The 25448-nt window shown below is 36.4% G+C and overlaps 1 protein-coding gene across 5 annotated transcripts; it reads right to left on the bottom strand.

Annotated features, from left to right (window-relative positions):
• Positions 1-57: 57 nt before the first annotated feature.
• On the bottom strand, positions 58-25337 carry UBA3 (ubiquitin like modifier activating enzyme 3). Of its 5 annotated transcripts, none has more exons than XM_070492262.1 (18): positions 25083-25337; positions 22314-22355; positions 20338-20458; positions 18919-18999; positions 15158-15240; positions 12483-12563; positions 8599-8642; positions 8181-8245; positions 7690-7845; positions 6765-6867; positions 6513-6626; positions 2813-2866; positions 2261-2297; positions 2094-2175; positions 1529-1629; positions 1342-1405; positions 1189-1243; positions 58-850 (listed from the first exon to the last, which is right to left on the bottom strand). In XM_070492262.1, exons 3-18 carry the CDS (start codon positions 20455-20457, stop codon positions 762-764), a joined length of 1329 nt encoding a protein of 442 aa, XP_070348363.1. In that variant the 5' UTR covers position 20458; positions 22314-22355; positions 25083-25337; the 3' UTR covers positions 58-761. The 5 variants fall into 5 exon arrangements, with proteins under 5 accessions (XP_070348363.1, XP_070348364.1, XP_044610818.1 ...); XM_070492263.1 differs by having other exon boundaries at positions 25071-25089; XM_044754883.2 differs by lacking the exon at positions 25083-25337 and adding an exon at positions 22542-22652.
• Positions 25338-25448: the final 111 nt, after the last annotated feature.

Genomic DNA, 25448 nt, shown 5'->3' with positions numbered 1-25448 from the left:
ACATTACTACAGAACTTACTATCTTTAATATACTCGTAAAAATGTCAGTGAGAAAAGTAGACAATATATGATTTTATTAATAAATAGCACAAAAGCATCAGTGATACCTGTTTAAACATTAAATTTTTTTAAACATCTATGTCTTGGCTTTCATGTTGTGCATATTGGCCTCTATGGCACTGTAGTAAACACATGAAAATATTTCCCATTTCCATGCACAGGTATTCAGCTATAACACCATTTACAAATTATTATGGACAAGGTAATCTCTGCAATAATTAATACTCATTTGGACAGCCACAATTAAATGAATATTAAATCAAGCAAGAAATAGGCTATGTTCAATATGCTCTAGATGTCAGGTTGTAATATTTAATGTTATTTAAAACTTAATTTTCTTTAAAGGGACATCTTTTGTATATGTGGGTGTTCAAATGAAAACTGAGAAATGCATTCTTTGACCATAATAACAAAATTCACACACAAAAGGGTGTTTGCCACCTCCTCTAAAAGAAGCAATACATTTGCTTATCATCTCTCTCCAGGCATCATTTCCCATATTATTAATGAAAATGCTTACAAGCACCAACCCCAAAATTCTGTCTTCAAGGGAAAGTTATAAAGTTAAAAAAGAGTGGCTCATTTATATAAAAAAAAGTCAAATTTCAGCAACACTAATGCTAAAAATGACATCAATTAAACTTCTTAGCATCCACAAAGTATAATGTTTCCATGAGTTTTCTATTATGTGCATATTTATTTTAAGAAGTAAAATGAAGTTTGAACAGTACAGTCTGTGGTGTGGTGACATCAGCAACTGCCAGTTCTTGCCCATCAACGAGTCCCAATTCTAAAATAGAAAAAGTATAATTAACCCAAGCAAAAAAATCTCAACAAAAAGGGTAACAACACACACATATAGAAACTATAGAGTATTATGGCCTAGACAAATATCAAAATCCAGTTCTCTTTAGTCAAGGTAATATTATATGTGATTTCTTAGAGATATCTCAATATTCTACTAAAAGAGTAATTAATTCTATTATTGTTTCTAAGATATAAGTAACTATGGTGATATCATCGTTCAAAGGCATTAAGAGTAAAGCCAGAATAAGTATTTATTACTATTACCAAAAAAAAGAAGAAGAAGAAGAAGAAATTGATTAGTAAATATACTCATTTAAATACCTTTCAATGTCTTGGAGAGATTGGGCCTTGTTCGTTCTTCAATAGAGGTTACTGACTAGAAAACAAAATTATTTTAGTGTAAAGCATATTAAATGAAAATAAACTTTTAATATAATTTTGTGGGAAAAAAAATAAAAACCGAACACTGATCACCTGTAAGTAAAGTGTTCTATTTTTTCCCTCTAATGTGGCTGTGATGGCTGGAGATTTCATCTGCCTAAATATAATTATGATTAAAAAATATATCAAAGATTACTTCTTAAAAAAATAATTCCAGTTTTTAAAGTTTTAAAATCACAAAAATTATTTTTACAACATAACAAAAGTCCAAAACACTTACAGTGAAGCACTATTGGTTAGATAATCCAAAACTTCCTGCAGTTTAGCTGATGGAGAAAACTGAATATTTTGAGGAAGCTGGCTACAAGCTGGGCAGTTTTCCTACATATATAAAACACAACAAAGCACAGTGGCACATGAACCAGTTATAGTCTCTTGATAACAATGAGGCAAAGATCAAGTTGTTTTATAAACATGCATACTTCCTACGAACAAATGTTTATGCTTTAAAGCCTGCTTTTCAGAATAGGCCATTTTTTCTAAATTATTTTGCTAGACAGTATTTATTTCAGGCTATATTACAAAAGATATATAGTTATAGGGTTCTAGAAGTTAGAAAATACTCAGGGTGTGAGCAATTTCATTCATATTTCTAACCACTAATTAATATTTAAAAATCAAAGTATGGGGGGTGGGGGGAGGGCACAAAGGGTGAAGGGGTGTACCTACAACATGACTAACAATAATGTACAACTGAAATTTCACAAGGTTGTAAACTATCATAACCTTAAAAAAAATCAAAGTATGCATGATCAAAAATTTTTTATTAGTATACTACTACTAACCTTTCTCTCTGCTTCAAATGTGTATGTGTACAGTCCATCTACATCATTGAATACCAAGTAATTATTAAGGGGAATATATGCACTGTAATGAAAAAATGTTCATTTTTATACAGTTGAGCCAGATCAAAACACAGATTTACATACATATTAAAAATGAAACCCATTACCTTGTGGCTATTTTAAAAACCTCAGTGGCACACACAGCTGAAGAGGGGAGAAAATAAAGGTGCTTTAACTCAATGAAAATTAGACATTTAAAATTAGAAGTTTCTTTAAAAAAGTCAGTTATAAATCAGAATGGATAAATTTACAAGGCTACTGATTAAAATATATATAAAAATATATATACACACATTTAAAAAACTGAGAGAGTAACAATTTTATATTTGTTTTGTTTAAGCCAAGTGAAAGAGTAACATTACATTTTTCTTCCTCTTCTTAATTAGCAGCCTGTTATACTGATTAAAAAGAAATGGTACTAAAGTGTCCCCTAACTCCAGAGCACTTTATTAATGACATAATGTAAGACAAAGTATATAAAGGTCCAATGATTTGGTCTTTTTTGGACAGCCTAATTACACCACCCACCCAAAAAAAGACTTCAAATTCCTACAACATCAGTTTTCTGAGCACAAGTAGCTACAGAAATGTCAATTTAGATACTGAATCAAAAACTAAAGAAAAGAAAAGGAAATCAAGCATTGGCCATTGTACCTCACCTGCAATGACTGCATTTGTGGAAGCTACTGCAGGAATGATTCGTTTCACTACCCCTGAAAAAATATATTGATTGAAATATGGTCATTTCTTTTAAAAAATAAGTATCTTAAATTAGCCAATGATTAAATAATTTTTCCATAACTTGATTTTTCAGGCTTTTAAGTCAGAAAACAGACCTAAGTTTAACCAAGAAAAAAATCTTTTCTCACATTCCCATCTTTCTGTGGCATGTTCAGAATCTTCAACAAGTTACAACAGCAAAGAAAAGTAAACTCTTCACTAAGCTTCGTATAAAGATGAGAGTAATACAATAATAATAGCTAACAGAGTGTTTATTGTGTTCCAGGCACAATGTGAAGATTAAATAAGATATTACTGAATTTTCCCAACATCCTTATGTTAGTCGTCTTAGTCTGATTTTAAAGATAAGGAAAACGAGGGTTAGAGAAATTCAATGACACCCACAGCTATACACCTAGTAAGTGATGGGGGCGGTACATAAACCCAGATCTGCCACAAAGTGCGTGTCTTAACTGATGCATACTATGCTATACTCAATAAGGTTTGAGTAAAGTATGAAGAATAAGAGTCACCTAATTTTTCCTCATATAATAGTTTCAGCCATTCGATTCCCAAAATTTACAACAGAAAAAGTGCCCCTCATCAACTTTGTTTCACTCTATATTTGGACTACACAAAATATTAAACATAGTTGTCTATTTCTACTCCACTTTTTTCATAAATAATCCATTTTATAACTATATTTAAATTGTTAGTTTTAGAAAACAAAAACTTCAGAGAAAAGTAGCATATTATCTTGGAGTGTGAGGGAGCACTGAAAGATGTGCTTCCAAGACTTTAGGTGTAGACAGGTCAAAGACTTCAGAAAAAGGCAAACATCTAAGAAGACATGAAAGGAAGACAGTTAATAAGTTTGGAAAGGCTGTTTTAAAAAGTTAATTCCAACCATATGATTATGTGTAATTTCAGAGAAGGGGAAATAGGGAGAAGCCAACCTCCTGATGGTTAAACTGGAAGCTCTCCAGTGAACCAGGCACAGCAGAATGTACTGAAAGGAGGAACAGGTAGTCACAGTGAGGAGGGTAAGAGACACTACCGATAAGAGCACTGCCAAAGTGATAAAGACCTCCCCGCCCCCTCCCCGCCTCAAGAAAGCTGGACTTCACTTCCAATTCTGCTCCTCTACTCCTTGTCAAGCCCCTCAATCATCAGACTGAAAAGTACATACCAAGCCCTGCTAAAAGGTATGGAAGGATGAACGAAACTACATATTAAGAACGAATTTACAGTTCCTGATCAGGACAAACTGAATTCATTTGTTAATCCAAATAATTACCAAATGTGCACTATACGCCCAAGAATGTTCTGGGTCTGAAGAATAGCAGGGGAAAAAAATATGCTCTTACAGAGCTTTCATTCCAGTGGTGGAGATAACACTCAAGTAAATACATAGGAAAATTTCAGATACTGAAGAAAGTAAAACAAGATATGTGTTAGAGTTGACAGTGGTGGAGATAGTACATAAGACTGGATGGTTAAGGAAGACCTCCCCTGGGAGGTGATAATTTAAGCTGAAATCTAAACTATGAGAAAGACCCAGCCATGCAATGACCCGGGGAAAGAGCATTTCTGAAGAGTAAACACCAAAGGCAAAGGCCCCAGAGCAAGGATGTATGAGAGTGTAAGCATGAAATATTCTTTGCATTAAAAAAATGAGGCTACTATTAGTTCTGAGCAATTATAAAAAGGTAAAATAGTGAATGACTCAGAAGCACTTTCAGTTGAATGATCAGGAAAACAGATTGATTCTGAGAGATAAGCAGCCAGCCTTGAGAGGACCCAAGGAAGAGCATTCCAGGCATAAGGATCAGCAGTATTAGAGCTCAAAGTGGCAATGAGTTTGGTGTGTTCCAGGAGCACAAAGCAGGTCAGGACAGGGGGAGAGCAGGGAGCAACAAGGAGGGTGTAAGAATGGAATTTTCAAAAGACTTTACTAGAACATCAGTAAATATAAGGAAATAATCACAGAAGAGAAATGGCAGGTTTTCAAAAAGAACACAAAGCTCTTTCTGGTGAACCTGGTGATGATCTTGGACAAAATTCTAGAAAGGATGAACTGTGAGTACCTAGATTAGGAAGCTTTGATCACTAAGATTGAACATTACGATTGTTTACTGAGATAAGCCATGCTGGACTAGCCTCATTTAGTTACGATGACTAGCTTAGCAATCCAGGGAAATGTGGGAGATAGTGCATCCAGGCTTCACTAGAGCAGCTGGAAAGATCTTTCCTGATATTCTTGTGAACAAGACAAAGAAATATGAAGTACTCAAGAAGGTCTGAAAAACAGAATGAGATAAACTTAAAAGGACCTGACCAGAACTGTATTCAGATGTCTGTTCTCAGCCAGTTCAGTCTTGCTAAAATTTTTAATTAATTATTTGGAAATGAGATAAAGGATATGATTAGCAAAACAACAGGTGAAACAAAGCTAGGGAGAACAGATAAGTTGGCAGGCATAAAGAATACATATACATAAAGGGAGAACAGCAGGTTGAATTTAAGAATAAATGTGTTAGGATCTATACAGTCACATGCCACATGAGGACGTTTCAGTCCATGATGGAACATAGATATACAACAGTGGTCCCATAAGATTAGTACTACGTAGCCTAGGAGTGGAGTAGTACACATCATCTAGGTTTGCATAAGTATACTTTATATTTGAACAATGATGAAATCGCCTAATGATGTGTTTCTCAGAATGTATCCCCATCATTACGTGATACGTCTGTACTTGGGTATTAAAAAAACAAAGCTATAACTCCAAAAAATTGCCAAATCTATAATAGGGAGATGTGGCTCAGCAATTGCATATGTGGAGAAAACTTCCAGATTTCAATGGACAGTAATCTCCAAGAATCAAAAGTATAGCATCAACGTAAACAACAAGCAAACAAACAACAAAAAACCCTGCTCTCTAAGTCTGCATCAATTATCAGAAGTCTATTACCTAAAATAAGACCAATCCTAGAATGCTACATTCTACCCTAGGTAGTTAAGTGAAACATGAATAACTGGAATACAATCAGAGAAAACCAACATGATAACTTAAAGTCATGCAACATGTCAAGGGTTAAAGAAACTAGGAAGGCTGAAGGTAGTGATAAAGATTTGGAGGGAATGCGATCACTCTTCTCAATAGGTTAAGGGCTATTACTCAAAAGGGAATTAGATTTATATATGGTGTACCCTGGGACAATACTCAGACCAAACTAAAGATGGGGACTGCTGCTCAATATATAGAATAATTGTCTTAACGCTTTTGTCCAAATGTGAAATATATTGTCTCAGGAAGTGATAAACTCCTCTTCAGTGAACGATAAAGTGAATGGTTCTATTTGGATGACTCAGGGCCTCTTACAATCCTAAGTAAATAAGATTCAATGATTTTATTAAATTCCTCCTGGCCAAGAAGTAGTATGGATTCTATTGAACTCAGCTCCCTCCTACCAAATTTGGGGTACCTGGAAACTATTATTTCCATGGTACCTTTACTGAACCTCAAATGGATGGTACTAGCTGAAATTACTTGTCAATTATTTCTTCCAAAGCATCCTCAACCCTTAATAAACACATCATCCTAAGATCATAATTCATGACAATTCACTAACTTACCTTGAGTGAGTCTATACGTAACACCCCTAATATTATATTGTGATGCTCTCTCTAGGGATTTTTGGAAAATCCACTGAATATGATCAGGATCATCTCCATCTAATGGAACCCCTTCTGTTAAGGAAAAAAAAAGAGAGGAGGACAGAAATATGTAAACATAAATCAACTTGCTTTTAATGTAACTGTCCAAATAAATAATATAGACAAATATATATCTTATGGAATTCTGAATTATGAAATTAGGTTTGTTACCTCCAAAAGGCTGCTCCTTAGGCCACTGCAATATCCTTACATACTCAATACAGTGTTCTGGTAGCCTGGGCATAGATGCAATGGTGCACATGGGAAAATTAACCTAAAACCATAGTATGCTTTTTTTAGTGGATTTTAAATAATGAATTATTTTTAAATGTAACTTGTAGTTAAGATCTAATTTGTAAGTTTCTAAAAGTTCATCTCAGCCTTCTGCTTATAGAAAGAAAACATTTTATACCATTAATAATGCTTCTAAAAGTAACAGAGAGCACCTGAGTCACTTCACTTAGGTTGATCTGCCTATACAAATAGGTTTGCTGTACATCTACAAGGTATGTAAATGTAAGCTTTGTGAGACAATGAGAAAAGTGCTGAATAAATTCTCAAACATGAGCACTGTTATGTTTACCTGACATTTAATCTGAAGGGATAAAATAAAACAAAACAAAAGCAAATTCAGAGTTGAACTGCAAGTAAATACTCATAAAATTATTTACATTTATAAATCAAAATCCCAACTGCCTTTTTTAAAGTGAGTATATAGACTAAAGACCCCCATTTTTGAAAAGTTCATTCTCACTCCTGGTATCTTTATTTCCCTAAAACAACCGCAGGCACAAACCAAAGAAAATAGATTATAGCTCTATCCCAACATACAGCTTTGCAATCGATCCCTTGACCCCTACTCTCCAAATAAAAAATACAAATGAATTATGAAAACAGAGTAGGATCAAAACTATGATATTCAGTCTGCACCTTTCCTCAAATAGAGAATTTCATATTTTATCATCTTCCTTCTTAGCAAGATTTCTAAAATATGGTTACCCCTAATTAAAAATCCTAAATATTGACTAGACTTAATAATTCAACTCTAATTCCACCCTACGATACTATCAGACAATGCAGTTGCTTTTTTGATTACCTGTGGTGGATACAGTTCCAGTGTGCATTCAATACAAGCAGTCATTCCAGGCAAAATCACTCGGGCATTTCCTTTAAAACCTTCTGTCCCCCCATCTATCAAAGGGACAATGGAGCTTGGATCTAATACACCATCTTCATAATTTAGAAGAGATATCTAGGAAAAGTATTTGAAGGATTTAACAGAAGACGGGGATAAAAATTCACAAAAAGAAGCATGCTGTCAAGTAATTAATCAAATCAATCACATTACTGAGTACTAATATATCAGATCAAGAGATCATGATATTAGCAATTTATGTCCTCACCTGAAAATTGATGACTGGCAATAAACAAGGAAGTACATCTACTTAATTTAAAATTAAATAAACTCTTACTTTTTTCAAAATTCTAATTTTTCAATTCTAAATTTCAATTTTTCAATTCTAATTTCAGTATGTTAAGAGCAACAGTAAGAACTTCAGAGAACCATAACAACACTAAAGTCTTTACCAGCATGCCATTTATCCATCTTCTGGCTATGATAGAATCCAGTCCACACACAATTATATGAAATTCTACAAGAAAAAAAAAAATCCAAGTTTAGTTTTTAAAAATGCCGTTGCACAAAATAATTCACTTTCTAAGACACAACAAAAAAAATCCCACTTTTTATTATAATACAAACACACAAAGCTACTAATCCTTGAGTAATTCTTACTCAAGACAGCATATAAAAATGCAGCTAACAGTATCAACAAAGAATTAAAACAGTGGCATTCTCCTTCCAATCAGTCAACAACCTTACTGAACAGCCAACACCAAGAGATGAAAGCAGATGAATAGCCTTCACATAGCTAGCAATCTTCAGATAGCTAGCAAATAAAAACAGCAAAAATTTAGTGAGAAGTTAATTTCAGGTATAACTTACGTCGATAGAAAGTATCATTAAAATCCTGAATCTTGTTGAAATGTCTGAATATAAGTAAAGGAACTTAAGCTGCTAAGTTTTGTAAAGTTAATTTAACAACACCATAAAGGAACAAATTATAAATGTATATTTAACACAAGAAATACATCATCAATGTTCAAAGCAGTGGAATTCAAGGAATCTGACAAAATGAACATAATCCTACTTCCTGACAAAACCTCTTTTCTAAACACTCCTCCCCTAAATACTTCGTTTCTCTCATCCCTGAACTCTTGTTATATTTATGTCTCTCTTATACTCTTACTCTCCTTCAGTTTTTACACAAAACCATAAGCCCTGAGAAAGCAGAATGTGTGTCCTCAGTCAGCAGCACCAATCAGGGAGACAATAAACATTTGTTTACTCAAGGGAACAAGCACATTAGAGTTCCCATTTAGCTGGGTGATTTTAAGAGTTACTGCACGAATTAAGACAGTTGTGTCCCTTAAATTTATATAACGTTATATGTCAAAGATATTCCATTAAAAAAACGGGTATGTCCAATAGCTTCAGCAGGTGCTAATAAGTATTTTTGGCTGGGGGGATGAGTCCTTTCTTCCTCTCTCATTTAAGTCAGTTTTCCAAGTCTCTCTTTTTACCCAACCAAACCCTATCAACAGTCTTCCCCTGCCTGGACGCTGCAAAGGGAACCCCCTTCATAACTGGTTGTGGGTGTGCAATCATAGCACTTAACCTTTTTTTTTTTTTTTTTGAGGAAGATTAGCCCTGAGCTAACATCTGCCGCCAATCCTTCTCTTTTTGCTGAGGAAGACTGGACCTGAGCTAACATCCATGCCCATCTTCCTCTACTTTTTTATATGTAGGACGCTTGCCACAGCATGGCTTGACAAGTGGTGCGTAGGTCCACATCCAGGATCCGAAACGGTGAACCCCAGGCCGCCAAAGCAGAACGTGCGAACTTAACCACTGAGCCACCCGGCCAGCCCCCAGCACTTAAACATTTTAACATCACATGTGCAAAAAAATTTTTTCAATTTTTCTAATGGAGCAATTTTATGCTTAATAATAAATAAACTATACTTCTCAAAAATTACAATCCATTATATATTTTTAAAAAGCAAAATGGAGAAAAGAGGGTCAGTATATGCTTGCCCTAGATTTTTCATTCTGGCCTACAAATAAAACTATGAAAAATAAATCCAGTTCTAGCCCTCACCCAGTCAGACCTCTCTTTGTTTTGAATGCTAGGCAAACAGGAGGCATAAGCTGGAGCTAGGACAGCGAGGTCAAGAGAACCAAAGCAAACACTGGAGCAACAGCAATGGGGACCCAGGAAGCAGACCAAGAAATCCCATCTCCTGGATTTCTTTAAAATACCCAGTTTCCCAGATCTAAATAATGGGGATAGACAGAGTATGCATACTTCTTTTTGCTTTTTTTCCTTTCACCCTATAAGGGCCTGTATTTGTATTTTTAAACTTTTTATTTTAAAATAATAAAGATTCACAGGAAGTTGCAGATATACAGAGGTCCCATTTGTCTTTCACCCAGTTTCCCCCAGTGGTTATATCTCGTAACTACAGTACAATCTCAAAGCCGTGAAAATGACATTGGTACAGGGTGTGTATCATTCTGTCACTTTAACACAATAAAGATACACAACTATTCCATCACCATGAAGCTCTGCCCCGTTACCCCTCTGTAGTGAGACCTATTCTGCCCCCCTGATCCCCAAGGCCCAATCCCAAGCAATCATCAATTTGTTCTCCATCTCTATAATTTTGCCCTTTGAACAATGTTATATAAATCAAAAGCATACAATATATGACCTTTTGAGATTGGCATTTTTCATTCAGCATAATGCCCTTGATATCCACTCAAGTTGTGGCACATTTCACTAGTTAGTTCCTTTTTATTGCTCAGTATTATTCCATGGTACGACTGTACCACACTTTTAAGAATTTACCTATGGATGAATATTTTGGTTGTTTCCAATTTTTTGGCTACTGCAAATAGAGTTGTAATAAACATTTGAGAACAAGTTTTTATGTAGACGTACGTATTTGTTTTTCTGGAATAAACGTCCAAGAATGAAACTGCTGAGTTGTACGGAAAGTATATGTTCATATTTTTAAAACACAGTCAAACTGTTTTCCAGACGGCTATGCCATTTTCCTTTTCCCACCAGCATTGTATGAGTGACCCAGTTTGTCTGTATCTTTGCCAGCATTTGATACTGTTACTATTTTTTATTCTAGCTATTCTGATAGGTGTGTAGTAATAATGTCATTGTGCTCACAATTTGAATTTCTTACAGTGATGCTGAACATCTTTTCATGTGCTTTTTTGCTATCTTTTTTAGTGAAATGGCCCTTCATACTGTCCATTTTCTAATTGCATTGTTCTTTTACTATTTAGAATTCTTTATATATTCTAGATATGAGTCCTTTGTCAGATACCTGCTTCATAAGCATTTTCCAGTCTGTAGCTTGTCCTTTCATTCTCTTAAAAGGGCCTTCACAGAGCAAAATTCTTTAATTTTGGAGAAGTTCAATTTATGACTTTTTTTCTTTTATGGAACACGCTTTTGATGTGCTCAAAGGACTATTCACCAAGCCCAAGATCCCAAAGATCTTCTCCTGTTATCTTTAATCTAGTTTTACATTTTATCTACAGTTTTACATTTTATACTTAAACTTATGATCCATTTTGAGTTAACTTTTCTAATTTTGAGGTTTTAGGTTGAGATTCATTTTTTTTGCCAACCGATATCCACTGAGTCCACCACAATTTGTTAAAGAGATTATCCTTCCTCCATTGAATTGTCTTGCAGCTTTGTCAAATATCAATTGGTCATACTTACATGCAGGTATTTCTGGTTTCTCTATTCTGTTCTACTGATCTATCTCTCTGCCAACACCACAGTCTTGATTATTGTCACTATATAATAAGTCATGAAATTATTCTTTTTCAGAATTGTTTTAGGTGTTCCTTTGCCTTTCTATATAAATTCTAGAAGAATCCTGCCTCTATCAACAAAAAATTTTGCAAGGATTTTGATAGAAATTGTGTTAAACTTATACACAACTTTGGGAAGAAGTGACATCTTTACTACACTGAATCATCCAATTCTTGAACACAGAATATCCTTCCATTTATTTAGATCTTCTTTGATTTCTTTCATCAGTATTTTGCAGTATTCAGCATACAAGTATTTATTTTGTTAGACTCACACCTAAGTATTTCTATTTTTGAGTGGATGTAAATAGCACTGTATCTCAAACTTCAGTTTCTATATGTTCACTCCTAGTAGAGAGAAATACAACTGATTTTTGTATGCTGATTTTGTATTCCGTGGGATTTCCTACATAGCAAATCCCATCTCCTGAATTTCTATAAAATACTAAAAGTTCTCCAGATCTAAAGGTATGGGAATCAACACTGTGAATACTCCTTTTTCAAAATATGTTTCTTATAAAAATAAATTTACTCTGACCCATCTTCCATTTGGATAAAATACATTGACTATTTTCTCTGTCTGCTACTGTAGAGAGACACAAAGATTAACTGGATCCAGCCTATGAACTTCTAGTCTAGTAAAGGAGATATGCAATTAAAACTGAAATTAAGAGCAATAATACAAAATAAATGATGGCACTGGCTACATAAGCTTAATTTAAAAATTAGGGCAAAAAAATTATATAAGCTTAAAGAAGATTGGCAGGATATAAAGCAAAATGTTATCAGCAGATATCTCAGTAATAAGCTTACTGCTGCTGCTTTTTTTCTTTTTGCTTATCTGTATTCTCTAGGCTAAACATCTCTCTTAAAGAAAAAAAACAAAAGCTTTAGGAAGTTAAGTAACTTTTTTGTCAAAAGGATACGGAACTACATTGCAATTAGGAACTCTGTCATTTAGAAATTCTGCAGCAACTTCAGCCTTAGGTCTTCCAACATCTTTAGGCCTACAGGAAAAATTATATTTAAATTATCATTCATGATATAAATCTAGATGATCTACATAATTTACTTTAAAACATTAAAATATCCATGGTGAGTTTATTTAGAGGATGTTTGGAAGGAATATGTTTATTTAAGTAGTTTTGATGAATAGTCATTCAACACTAAATGTCAACCCTTGGCTGATGTTCAAAATTAAGTATTTACGAGTATTGACAAGTCTAATTAAGAATTTCCTAAGTGAAAATATCAACAGTGCTTTTTTGTTGTTGTTAGGTAAAGCATAATAACGGCATGTTTCCTGGCTATTTCTCACTGCGGCATTTCCCAAAGTAAAAAATTACCCCAGACCCAGAGCATCCCAAGTATCTGCCCTGAACCCCAGAACCTTAGGGTATTACTGTGCAGGTCTTGGCTGAAATAGACACAAGATTCATTCTGGGGATGCAAGAACCTTCATTTTCCCCCTTCTTCCCATGTGTGCTGATTAAGTAGTAAATTTTGTGTCCCCTAAGAAGCTATAACACCATGTTGTTGAAGAAGGAATAATTCCAAAGGCATTATCTAAAATCGCAAATATTACCAATGTTTTCAAGAAGCTAAAAATGCAAGGCCTCAAAAAGTCACTCGTGGATAATAACCATAGCTGTAGGTAGGAAAGGACATGAATTCTCTCTTATAATCTCAGTACACATGGTATTTTCTTTCCCATTATTTCCTCATTCTCCTCACAGAAATAAATCACTCCCTAGTGTATACATAGTATGTGCTTCATTACTACCTTCTCACAACATATTTTTGGTTAGATACATAGGTCTATCATACGCACTAGACTATGAACACCTGGAAGAAAGTGACCGTATTCTTATCGGTTTGTATTCTTCCATATGTAAGCACAGAGTAAGCACTTCAAAATAAATGAAAATAAAAAATCAATGTGTTTAGTAGAAAATTTACTTTATTTAAAATTGGAATTTTGAAGAAAAATACTTTAACATGTGAATTTTCTTCTCTCCAATAAAGCAGCGTGCTTTTTTGATTCAAAACTGCTGCTAAGAGTTTTATTCTGACTTTGTCTTAAGTTTCAATAGAAAAGACTCTAGCATAAGTCAAGGAATTTGATTTCAGTATCACTTTCACCTACTCTGGACAGAAGTCTTTAGGTATGTAAAGGGAATGAAGCAGACTTTCAAGACTCTTTTAAAATGAGGATTATATGCTATCCCAGTAGATCCCAAATAAAAGAACTCCTAGATGGTTTCTGTGGGGACTGCTAATTTACCATTCCAGGATTAGGGGTCAGACTGTTCCTCCAAAAAACTGCACTTTGAATAAAATGGCCTTTCACACACATCATCTATGCAGGACACCTTGACCTAATTACTTAACCTTGAAAACAAGTACCTACCCTGAGGGTTGCTCTGAGATTAAATGAGATGATATAGATAAAGAGCCTAGAAAATGCTTAATACATTTTAAGCATTCAACAAACTTAAATAATCACTATGATCTTCAATCATTATTTTAGCAGCAAATTAAAGGGCGTGGCCTATTATCAATAACCAAACAATTCAATGGTGTCTTTTTCAGAGCTTCCATACACTAAGATTGTCAGACTGGAAAGTGCCCACAAACTTTCCTATAGAGAAATTTCAAGGGTTAAAAAATAAACAAACAACTAAAGTTTAAAAGTTAAAGGCAGAGTTCACACTGCAATTACAACACTTCATTAACTTAATTTAGTTTAACCCATCCTTCAATCTCTTTAAGATCTTCCACAAGGATAAAATAGAGGTTTTACACCTATACAAAATTTAATTTGATCTTTTCTGCTAACCTAACCTTATGCTGCATACCTAGGATTATTTGAGCACTTTCTGTCAGTACTCTAATCACTAGAGAGAGAGGAAAAAAAGTCCTTATTGCTCCACAGCTATAACTCTTTGACTAACAAACAGACACTTCTATCTAAGCCACTCAAACTTCTAAATGCTACATACTAAAATTCACTCATGAACCTTTCTTCTCATCTGCAATATATATGGCCTACTTCCAGTTTTTAAAGTCAGTTCCAACTAACCATTCCTAGATGCTTTCTGTATTTCATGTATGTTTAAGGTAATTATCCCTCTTTGTTCCATTTCAATTGCTCTTGGGTTTCCCTCCCCGCCTTAATTCTTAACTCTCCATTTTCCTTCCCTGTCTATAAAAAGTTCAAACTCTTTTACAACTTCGTTGCCCCAGAGTCACCATTCAAACCATGGCTCATAGGTCGCCACCAATGTATCTCACTAGGGCCTGATATTCCAGCTACTATTCTCTTATTACAGGAGGAAGAGAGCTGCACTCCACGTCTTCAGGGCACAATCACTCCAAAACCACATAAGCCTTTTGGAAATTTCTTTAAAAAACCAAAAGCATAATTGCTTACAAAACTACTTCCACCAGAATGCTCAAAATTTTACCTGAAATGGGAGTGGTAGTTATTTTTTTAATAAAATTAGTGTTATCCTCTCAGTAGTTTTTAAAAATTATTAAACTGCAATGTACTCAAATTCAAATGATTATCAGGATTTTAAGCTAAGATATTAAAACTTACCTAAATAAAAACTGCCTATTTAGATTGGAAACATCTATAGTGTCCATGTCTATAACATGAATCTGTCTAAAACCAGACAATGCCTGTGGGAATAAAAAAAATCCAATTAAGAAGTTTCCTCACATTTGAAACTTTAAGATTTGTTTTCAATGTAGTCCTAAATCTACAAATTCTCAATAATAAATTCTGCATAATCATATTCAATCATTAAAGAGTCTTACAAGATATGTAAAATTCAAAGTTCTCGTAAAAGTAAAAAACGTGTAACTACTCAGTTTTAAATAGTCTTTAACCAAAAGAGAACATTTCAGTATTTCTACAGTTGTTCTATAATGCCATAAACACATCTATAAATTTTGTTGCTTTGCTGTTGCTGCTAGATATTTTAATTTTACTAGTCTTACTAATTAACTATATTTGCTATTCTTTTTCAGAATATGCTAAAAGCAATTCCTACAAGTTTTATTTTAGTTTATATAACATTAAGTATATCACAATTCAGAAATAACTATTATAAGATACACTTATAAACATACATATGTAGACTGCACATGCAAAAGGGGAGTATCTTAAAAGTACTAAGTCAAGAACAGGCAATCAAAAAAGCCAGAGAAAAGCAACAAACTGTTGTGTTTCCGTGATAATGCCATACATTCTAACAATACAACCACTACTCAAATTTACCAGCGGAACCAAAAGACTGAAAAATAAGCCTCAATAATTAATCATGCTTTTCTGGTCTTGGTCAGTTTACTTAAAAGTGATCAAATTAAATCACTTGCCAATAATTTCTCCATTTTTCTGCTCCTCTTTTCTAGCAAGAGACGCTAAAACGAGTTGTCCATACTTGCTTTCTCAAATTCCTCTCTTGCACCTACACTAAACAAGTTTTCGCTCTAAACAAACTCCACTGAAAACTGCACTTGTCAAGGTCACCAGTGACCTTCATGTTGCTACCTCCAGTGACTAATTCTCAGTCTCTCTGACCTCACCCAAGTGAAGTATTTGGTAGGGTGTGGATCATTTCCTCCTTCTTAGAACACATTCTTCACTTCGTCTCCATACTCAGGACAATCTGAACACTTCTTTAAAATTGGTTTCCAGTTCACCACACTCAGGAGTTTCCCCTCCTACTTTACTGGCCAGAATATAGAGTGCCTCTGTGCTTAGTTCTGGTGACGTTAGACAATCCTGTGAGATAAGGCATCATCTAACAGACATCTCAAACTTAACAGTTTCCGAAACCAAAGTCCATCATCCTCGCTCACCAACACCCCCAAATCTGTTCTTTTCTCAGTCTCCCTCATTTCAGTGAACACTAACTCCATCTTTCCAGTTGCTCAGGGCAAAAACCTTGCTGTGTCATCCTTGACTCCTTTCTTTTTCTAATGTCCCACAACCAATCCATTAGCAAATCCTGTTGACTCCATCTTCAAAACAGATCCAGAATCTGACCACCTCTCCCCACCTCCAATGCTACCACCCTGTTCCAAGTCACTGTCATCTCTTGCCCAGACAACTGCAACAACCTTCTAACTAGCTTCTCAGCTTCCTCCTCTGTTCCTCCTTTAGTCTCTTCTCAATACATCAGCTACCGTGATGATCCAGGTTAAAAATCAGATCAAGTCAACTCATCTGCTTAAATCTCTCCAGTGACGTCCTGACTTGAAATAAAAGGCAAAGTTTTTACACTAGCCTCTAAAGCCTTTTGTAACATTCACTCCAAGCCCCTCCATCTCCCATTACCTCTCTGATATCCTCTCAGAAAACGTTTCCCCTTACCCACTTCTGCTTTAGCTATAATGATTTCCTTGCTGTCCTGGAACTGAACAGTCATGCTCCCACCTCAAAGCTTGTGCACCTGCTGTTCCGTCTGCCTAGAATGTTCTTGCTCACCTCTTTGTTCAAACAGCAACTTTCCGTAAACTCTTTCCCTTCCCACCAGGCTACCTATCTTCCATCCTTCCTTTCTCCATAGCATTTATTCCCATATGACATATGATGTATTTTACTTGTCCTTTTCCTTTCACTAAAATGTGAGCCCCACAAACACAAACACCTGTCTGTATTGTTCAATGCCGTATGTTTAGCATCTAAAATGGTGCCTGGCATATGGGGGAGGAGATTCAACAAATATTTGCTCAATGTAATTATATTATATCCATATAATTCAATAATATTAATGTCATATTCTTTTTTTTACAATGAGCCTTTGGGGGGCTTAAAACCAATTTAAAAAACATGTATATCTCTTATGTACTTATGTCTGAAATAACAAGTAAAGTGGTAAAATTGAAAACTCTTAGTTTTTTTCTTTTGTCTAAGAGGTTATTATAATCCAATAAATAAATAACAAGGCCACTCCTAAAGTTGGTTGATGACTACTCCTCTGATCTAATCTCCAATTACTTTACATTTAAAATTAGTCTATATCACATTTGCCAATAACAGCTTCAAAATGGAAAAAGTTAAGCATTAGGGAATTTGTGCATACAATGCCTACCCAAACCACTAACCATCCTCCATGAATCCTTCCCTTCTAGAACTCTTTGGTTTTCAGAGTGCAAGAGTATTTATGTTTAATAAGGTATTGTCATTTTGATAACCCATCAAAGAGTATACCATACATACTGCTACTTATTTTGTGTGAGACTTGTCTTCCCAATGAAACTTCAAATACATTAAGGACAAGGACCATACCCTATAATCCCCAAAGAAGCGCCACCCACTAAACAGCATGAAGCATATTCAACTTTTGCAGTTTCACTAGGGGTGACATTAGTGTTTACTAGCAAAATTAATGTGTCTGTTTATATTTAAACTTTAGTCCCATGGCTGACTTTTTAGGTCCTTTATCTGACTCTCTTACCTGCCTCATTTTCTAAGGAGTCTACTTTAGCATTTCCACACACCAGTGAGAAGGCTGGCATACAAATCAATTCTTCTCCTATCCATTTTTGTTAAATAAACTGATACAGACTTATAAAAACTACTTGGTTATCAGAAGTCAATTAAACTAACTAAGTCACAAATTATGTGTTTCCAACCAGTATATGGAAACAGCTTCACTAAATAGCACCCTCACTTAAGATGATATTCATTAAAAACAAATGGACGAAAAAAAAGAAGAAAAAGGTTTAGCTCTCCCCAATTTTATGGGTCTACTACCATATGGTCATCAAAAATTACTGTCTGATTAGGTCATATAATGACCTAATGGTTCAGTGAAAAGAAACTTGATTAAGAATTGGTGACCTGGATTAGATTCCAGGCACATCACTATAACCCAGAAAAACTTGGGCAAGTCATTTAACATCTCTGAACCTCAGTGCTTCCCCTTACATAAAATGAGACGATGTCCTAGCCACCTAACTGGGTTATTTTGAGGAACAAAAGAAATAACAAATTCTTTGAAATTACAAGTTAAAATATGTGTTGCCAGTTTTGTTATTTACTTCACTGAAATTAATGGGCATTCTGTAAGAGGAGGTACAAAGATCTGTTTGATAAAGAGCAGAGAAGAAAGCAGAAGTAAAAATTTCTATGAATGACTTTATAGTTAAGGACTTTAAGTTTAAAAAGTTTCAAAGTTACATCATCATTTTAAACCCCTTCTGGAATTTGACCCGCTAAACTTATCTAACAAAGGCTCAGGAGAAAAGGTTAACAATCATAATAAACAAATTTCCTGGTATGACAGAAAAGGAAAAAGGTTAATTATCACAAAGAAGAAAAAAATACATATTTTGTATATATATTACCAGATTTTTCAGGAGCTCACATCCTAAGCCGCCAGCTCCAACGACTAGAACTTTACATGTGTCTAACAAAAATTGGAGAGACTGTAAAGAATGAAAGGCATATTAAAATCTGGTTGATAAAAACCAGTAAGTACCATCAATAAAGCAACAAATCATAAAATAGTTTCTGATGTTTCCACGAAAAATGCAATCAAGGATAAAGAGCTGACTTTATAATTAATAAATTATTTTAAATTTATGAACAAGGTAGAACCAGAAATTCTATAACCCTAGTGATTTCAGAGTTTCAATTTTAATGTTCTTAAATTGACTTTTATTAAACGGCTATTTCTAACAAGAAAAACTATGCCTACTTAAGCGTTATCTTTTGTTTTTTTAACTTTGAAAGGGGATGGAAAGCATCAAATTCAGTTATTTAACTGACTTCCTAAAAATAAAAAAGTGTAAAAATCTTAAGAGAGGATCGAGCAGTGCACAAGGTGTTTAATCGTCTTAAAAAAGAAACTAAGAATAATAGTTGCTTTTGAATACAGTGAGTGAAACTTACAAAACATGAGATGATAGGAAGAATAGATAAAACTCTTAGAAAATTGCATATCAGCAGAAATACAATTTGAAACAATCATTTAACAGAAGTATCTTAAATTATCAGGGGAAAAAAATTCAGAATCACAAGAAAATATGGTGGATTATCCACAGAAAAGCACAATACTGTCAATTCTGTCCAAGATTAAAGGAGAGAAAAGTTATTTAGATGAGAAACACTGGGTCAAACCCAAGAATTTGCATCTTAATTTTAGGAATAGCACAATATTTCTATTTCAAAACAATCTCTCTGTATAAACACAAAAGGACATAAAAATTTATTATAAAGAATCCTTTTTCTCCCTTGTAATAATAAACAAGTTGTATCTAATTGCACACTTACTTTAGGTCAGACGTTACCAGTCCAAAATTCTATTCCTCTAATGCACCGTAGTCACATAATTTTTAACATGCAATTAAGTATATTCAATTCCAAGTAAAGATGCTCATTTCAACCAAATTTTAAAATTTAAACAAGCACATCTATATTCCTATCAAAATTAATTTCTCATATCAGGGCTAAAACGGGGAGGGTGTCTCAGAAATTATTTTAAACTGAAATTTTAAGTGAAGTATAACATAATTTTAAATGAGGTTATCAAGTTATTTTACTCTTGAGAAATTTCAACATATTACATGAGAAATGTGAAAAATAATGACTCAAACATTAGTCATTCAAATAAAATCAGCTGCAAATATTCAATGTAGTATTTCAATATAACTTATACAAATGTATTAGTATTTTATTATAAGAGCAAATTAAAAAGGAAGCATTTTATTATTTTTGAAACATAAAACTACTAGAGGAGTTATTTAAAAATAAATGTTTCTCACTTCAGTGCTCGGTTCGAAATCAGGGTGTGTGAAGGGTCCAGATCGCTCGAGGAACTTCTTTACATGGTTCCAGCGACCTTCCCAGTCTCCAGTGTCCCCACACCCACCATCAACAGCCATTCTGCACAGAACACAGTAAATTCAGCTGCAAAGATCAGTATGAAAAAGCCACACCTACAACTATTATGGTTTCCCCAAATGAAAAGGTAACCACACCAGACCTGATCAAATAAAAAGGGAGTTATTCAATGCGATTATGCTCATGCTTTTAATTTTTTTCCTTAGCTATCATATAGTTTATTTAAAGTTAAGAATTGCACTTGTTCGATGAAATAAATCAGTTCACCTGTTTTTGGGTTCCTAAAGCAACCCAAGATCAAACTTGGGATATTGGTTAATGGGTAAGAAAGGGGCTTTTCTACATTCGGAATTTACCAAAGATCACTGTAAACTTGTCCAATCTGTTCCTTCAATACACTTGGGCCAGGAAATGTCAGTTCCAAGAAAAAAAAAGGAAACCCTCCACGTTCAGAATTGTGATGCTTCACATCTAATACAACGCACATGTCCTTTCCAAGTTTGAAAGGTGTGAGTTAAAGATCATTTTTGATGAGAGGAACTCTCACACATTTTTCTCTGGAAAGAGAGGTCCCAATTTTCAAGAGAATCTCTTAATACTATGAGGTGGTTTGGGTTGCCACTAAACACAAAATAAGTTTCAGGTTACAACTTTGCCAAAAAAGGCATTGCCATCTAGAAATCTTTTAGCACATAGAAGAGGGACTCCTCTAACAAAATACATGTATTTTCTACTCCATGCAAGATTCATGTTTGGTTGTGATTATTTTTAATTTTCAAATTTCCTATAACCCCACAATTTCTACCTTCAAATATATCAGTAATATCCAATTTTGACAAAAAGAGATCAAGAAGTACTGCCTAGCAATGAAGACCATAGGTTTTGATGCACAACTGGGTTTGGATCCACAGTTAATAGCACTGTGACCTTGAGCAGATTACTTAACGGCCATAAACCCCATCTGTACGTTGTCTGTAGCTATTTCTTAAGGTCAGAATGAGGATAAGGAGATAATCCACGCAGAGGCCTTAGTGCAATACCTGGCATATAGTAAGCATTTGAACTTCAACTGTCACTTTAAGCAGAAGCGGAAATGAAAGGTAGAGAGGAACGTGAAATTAAGCCTGTCATTCTAGTTCTCTTGAAACTGAAATTTAACTTTTTGAGGGACATACCTAAAGGCTTTAAAGCTCGGCTACCAAGAATTGGCACAGAAATTACTACCTCACCACACCCACTGCAAGAGTACTTTCTTCCCCTCCCATTTAGGGAGGAGGAAAAAGGATGTGGTGCCGGCCAGCTTGGAAAACACTGTTTAAATCTGTCTCACCAGCACAAAATAAGCATCTGATAAGAAATAGTGTGTGTAATAAATGGGGAAAATAAGCTCTTTGGGGTTAACCCTCTGCTTTGAGCCAATTATTTTGCAAAAATGACTGCAGTGCTTAGGGCAATACCTGATACAGAAAGTTCTCATAAAAAGTTTGCAATTAATTACTACTGTCTCAGCTTTTACGAAGGGCCAAAAGCGGCCTATTGTCCGTTTCACGTGTTTGAGCAAGATTCCCTTTCCACAAGGTCACGGCTCTGACAATTTGGGATGGAGGAAGAGGGGATGCAAGGGTCCTTCCGCGAGACCTTTCGGTCAAGCACTCCGGCGGGCCCTGCGGGACCTGCTGCGGTGCACCCGAGCCCGGCGCCCGCCCGAGACAGAGCCCGGGAGCGGCCCCCCGGGCCCCTGGGCTGCGGGACGGGGGTCAGGGGATGAGGCGGCGCGGCCTGCGCTCCGGGTGCCCCCCTCCCAGCCCCCCGGGCCCGCTGCGGCTGGTCCCCCAGGCCTGGGGTGGGGGGAGGCGGGGGTCTCCGGAGAGGGCCCCGGCCTCCCAGCAGCACTAACTTCTCAGCCAGCAGCTCCTCTATTCTCCTTCTTTTCTTCTCCCTAAAAGAAAGAGAGAATAAAAGAAGGGTCAACATCACGCTACACATTGGGCGCCGCGAGGGGATGGGGGGCGAGGGGACGGGGCGGGGGGTGGGGGGACCCCAGGCTGGCGGCGGCGACCGCCCACCGCCGCGCTCTCTCACAACCCAGCCCAGCCGGGCGCGCTTGCACAGCCCGAGTACTTACGGCTCCTCGCCATCCGCCATATTGTTCTCCGCCTCTTCCCAGGTGTCCCCGCGGCGGGCCGGGCGGAGGGGGGCGGGGCCGGCGGGCTGGGCGGGGAGGAGGGGGCGGGGCCTGCGGGGAGGAGGGGTTAGGGCCGGGCGGGGCGGAGAGGATAGGCTAGGGCCGGCAAGGCGGGGCGGCGGGCTCCGATGGGAGGAAGCCGGGCCAGCAGGAGGGGCGGGGCCGGCGGGGAGGGGCGGGGCCGGCGGGGAGGGCCGGGGCCCGCGGGGAGGGGCGGGGCCCGCGAGGAGGGGCGGGGCCCGCGAGGAGGGGCGGGGCCGCCGGGGCTGGCTGCTCTGAGGCTGTCATGGACCTGACGTCTTTGCTTGTGTATTAATTACAATCTTGATTAACTACATTTAATTAAGTTTTATCCAGTGTATAATATTGTTATACTGCGTGAAAATATAGACGTAATACATTATATGTTTATACAATTTATATTTAATAAATAATTATATAAAATCCTATATTCTATTAAAAAACTCCTTGGAACAGCTACCCTAACATTCCAGAGCTTCCCTCTGAGGCAAAGCATCGGGGGAATTTTCACTTTCAACTTTTCAGTATGGTTCCAACATCTTTGCATAAAGGTATGCACGTTAAGAATAAAATTTATCTAAGTCAGTTTATGGGGGTGGGATGGAGAAATTTTCTTTCTTTGTGATTATCAATATTAATATTTGTGTCATCACATCATTCTGTCAGTTAAGAAATTAAGCGGAAATGGAACTAAATTGAAAAAACATTTTTTCTGGGAAAAAGTGTATATTTAGATAAATAGAAGAAAAGTATAAAGAAAAAAAGCACAAAAATTAAAGTTAGAAACTCATAATCTCATCACCTAAAGATAAATGGTGATAAAATTTTGGACTATTTTCTCCTAGAATCAGAAATAGGGAGATAGATAGATACATAGATGTGTGTGTGTGTGTCTGGATGGCTGGATACAGAAAAATAATCATGTTCAAAATATACAGAGAGAGATATTTCCTTCTTAGAGTGGTACAAGAATGATATTTAGAGTCAGAAAAAAAGTTTCAGTTCTTAACTCTCCACTTATTAACTATGAGACCTTGGGCACTTCTATGTCTTCATTTGTAAACTGAGGATAGTAATATTCACCTTGTAAAATTGTTTGAGAGTTAAATGAAATCCACAGTGATTCTCAAAATATAGTCCCTGATCAGCTAGTTTAGCCTCATTTGGGAACTTTGTTACAAAGGCAAATTTTCAGGCCCCACCCTCAATCTTCTGCAAAGCCCTGTATGATTCTGTGCAAAATAAAGCTTAAGAACCACTGAAATGGGGTACATAAAGCCTGATGAGTACTCACTAAATGTAGCTGCTGTTAATAAATTATGATATTTAATATCCTCTTTGTCCTTTATTATCCCCTAGTCGGGTTCAATTCAATGGCATTCATTGAGCTGAAAATCAGTGCCAGGCAGTAAGTGGGGGATCACAGTCCACTGTCCGGAGTAGGAGATACACCAGCCTCATTCACAGGTCACATGTCTCAACATCAACCCAGAACCACTTTTTCTTGCCCCAACTGCTCCACAGATGGAAACCCCTGCGGTTAAACCCTAGCTTTTCAAAACAGGCTCCTGTGGGCCCCCAGCAGTGCTACTTTCAGGAGACTTTTTGATTATTGTCAGCAAGCACCTCAGCCCCGTCAGATGGTAAAAATCAACAGGCACCTTGGAGATCACCTAGTCCAAACCTACCCATTTTACAGGGAGGAAACTGAGGCACAGGGGTGGGATGTGGCTGGCCCATGAAGAGGTCTGCAATGGCATCTGGCCCTTCATCTGCGTGCCTTGGCACTAACAACCTGACTCACTGTAGTGGTATTTTGATAGATGACACCAGGCTCTCCCACTGGCTCAGACTGACCCAGTAGAAATAGCCACCTGCCCTTGCCAGTAATGAAAGTAACAGAGACGTGCAAGGGAAACCTGCAACAGGTTTATTTCATTTCAAATGGAACATATCATAAACTATTAAACTATCCACCATGGTTTATGTACAGACGGATAAATATTCAGGGTAGTGCTATCTAGAAGCACAAATCTGGATATAAGAGCCTCAGGAAGGCCTCTACATTGAATTGTCGCCGCCCCGCCCTTCCTCCCCCCACCATGAAAAGTGACAAAGAGCTGCTATTAATAGCATTTCAAACAGTGACTGAAATAAAGTAAGGATTCCATATGTGTTCATTTTTATTTAAAATGATTTTTCGACAAAAGTAGAAATGTGTAGTGAAAAAAAAAGTCTCCTGTAATACAACCGGAGAGAGAAGCATGCCTAATATTTTGGGAGAGAAGCAGGGGATCATGCTAAATAACAGCTCTATCTGGCTTTTTCATTTATTTGTTTAAACCTCTTTGGAGGTTTAAACAAATAAATGAAAATACACTGAACAAATGTTTACTGGATATCAATTGCCTATGACCAACGAGGAATCATATTATTACTAACACGCACTTGACAACTTACGATCATGCAGTACTGAGCAAATGGAAGATAAAAGTTCTTGGTCACAGCTCCTAATGCTCGTTGATCTCTCCAACAGGTGTGGGGTCCTACTGGGGCTCCTCCACTGGTCTTGACCGAGATGATTTACTCAGCTTGCCCACGGTGCTGCTTCTTGAAATTCTTAAGCCCCAGGGAATTCTTCTACACCCTCTGACTTCCTGTAACTGAGCACCGAGGCCTGGCACGTCCTCTATCTAGCGCTCCTCTTGCTGTCTTGTATTTAAGTTAGTATTTCCACTGCATCACAAGATCCTTGAAGGCAGAGCAAGGCTGCATTCTTCTCACCTTTTTTTGTCTCCCACAATGCTTTCATAGAGCCTTGAAAAG

Source organism: Equus asinus, chromosome 21 (genome assembly GCF_041296235.1).
Source record: "Equus asinus isolate D_3611 breed Donkey chromosome 21, EquAss-T2T_v2, whole genome shotgun sequence".
Taxonomy (NCBI): domain Eukaryota; kingdom Metazoa; phylum Chordata; class Mammalia; order Perissodactyla; family Equidae; genus Equus; species Equus asinus.
This window is presented reverse-complemented; position numbering and strand designations above follow the sequence as displayed.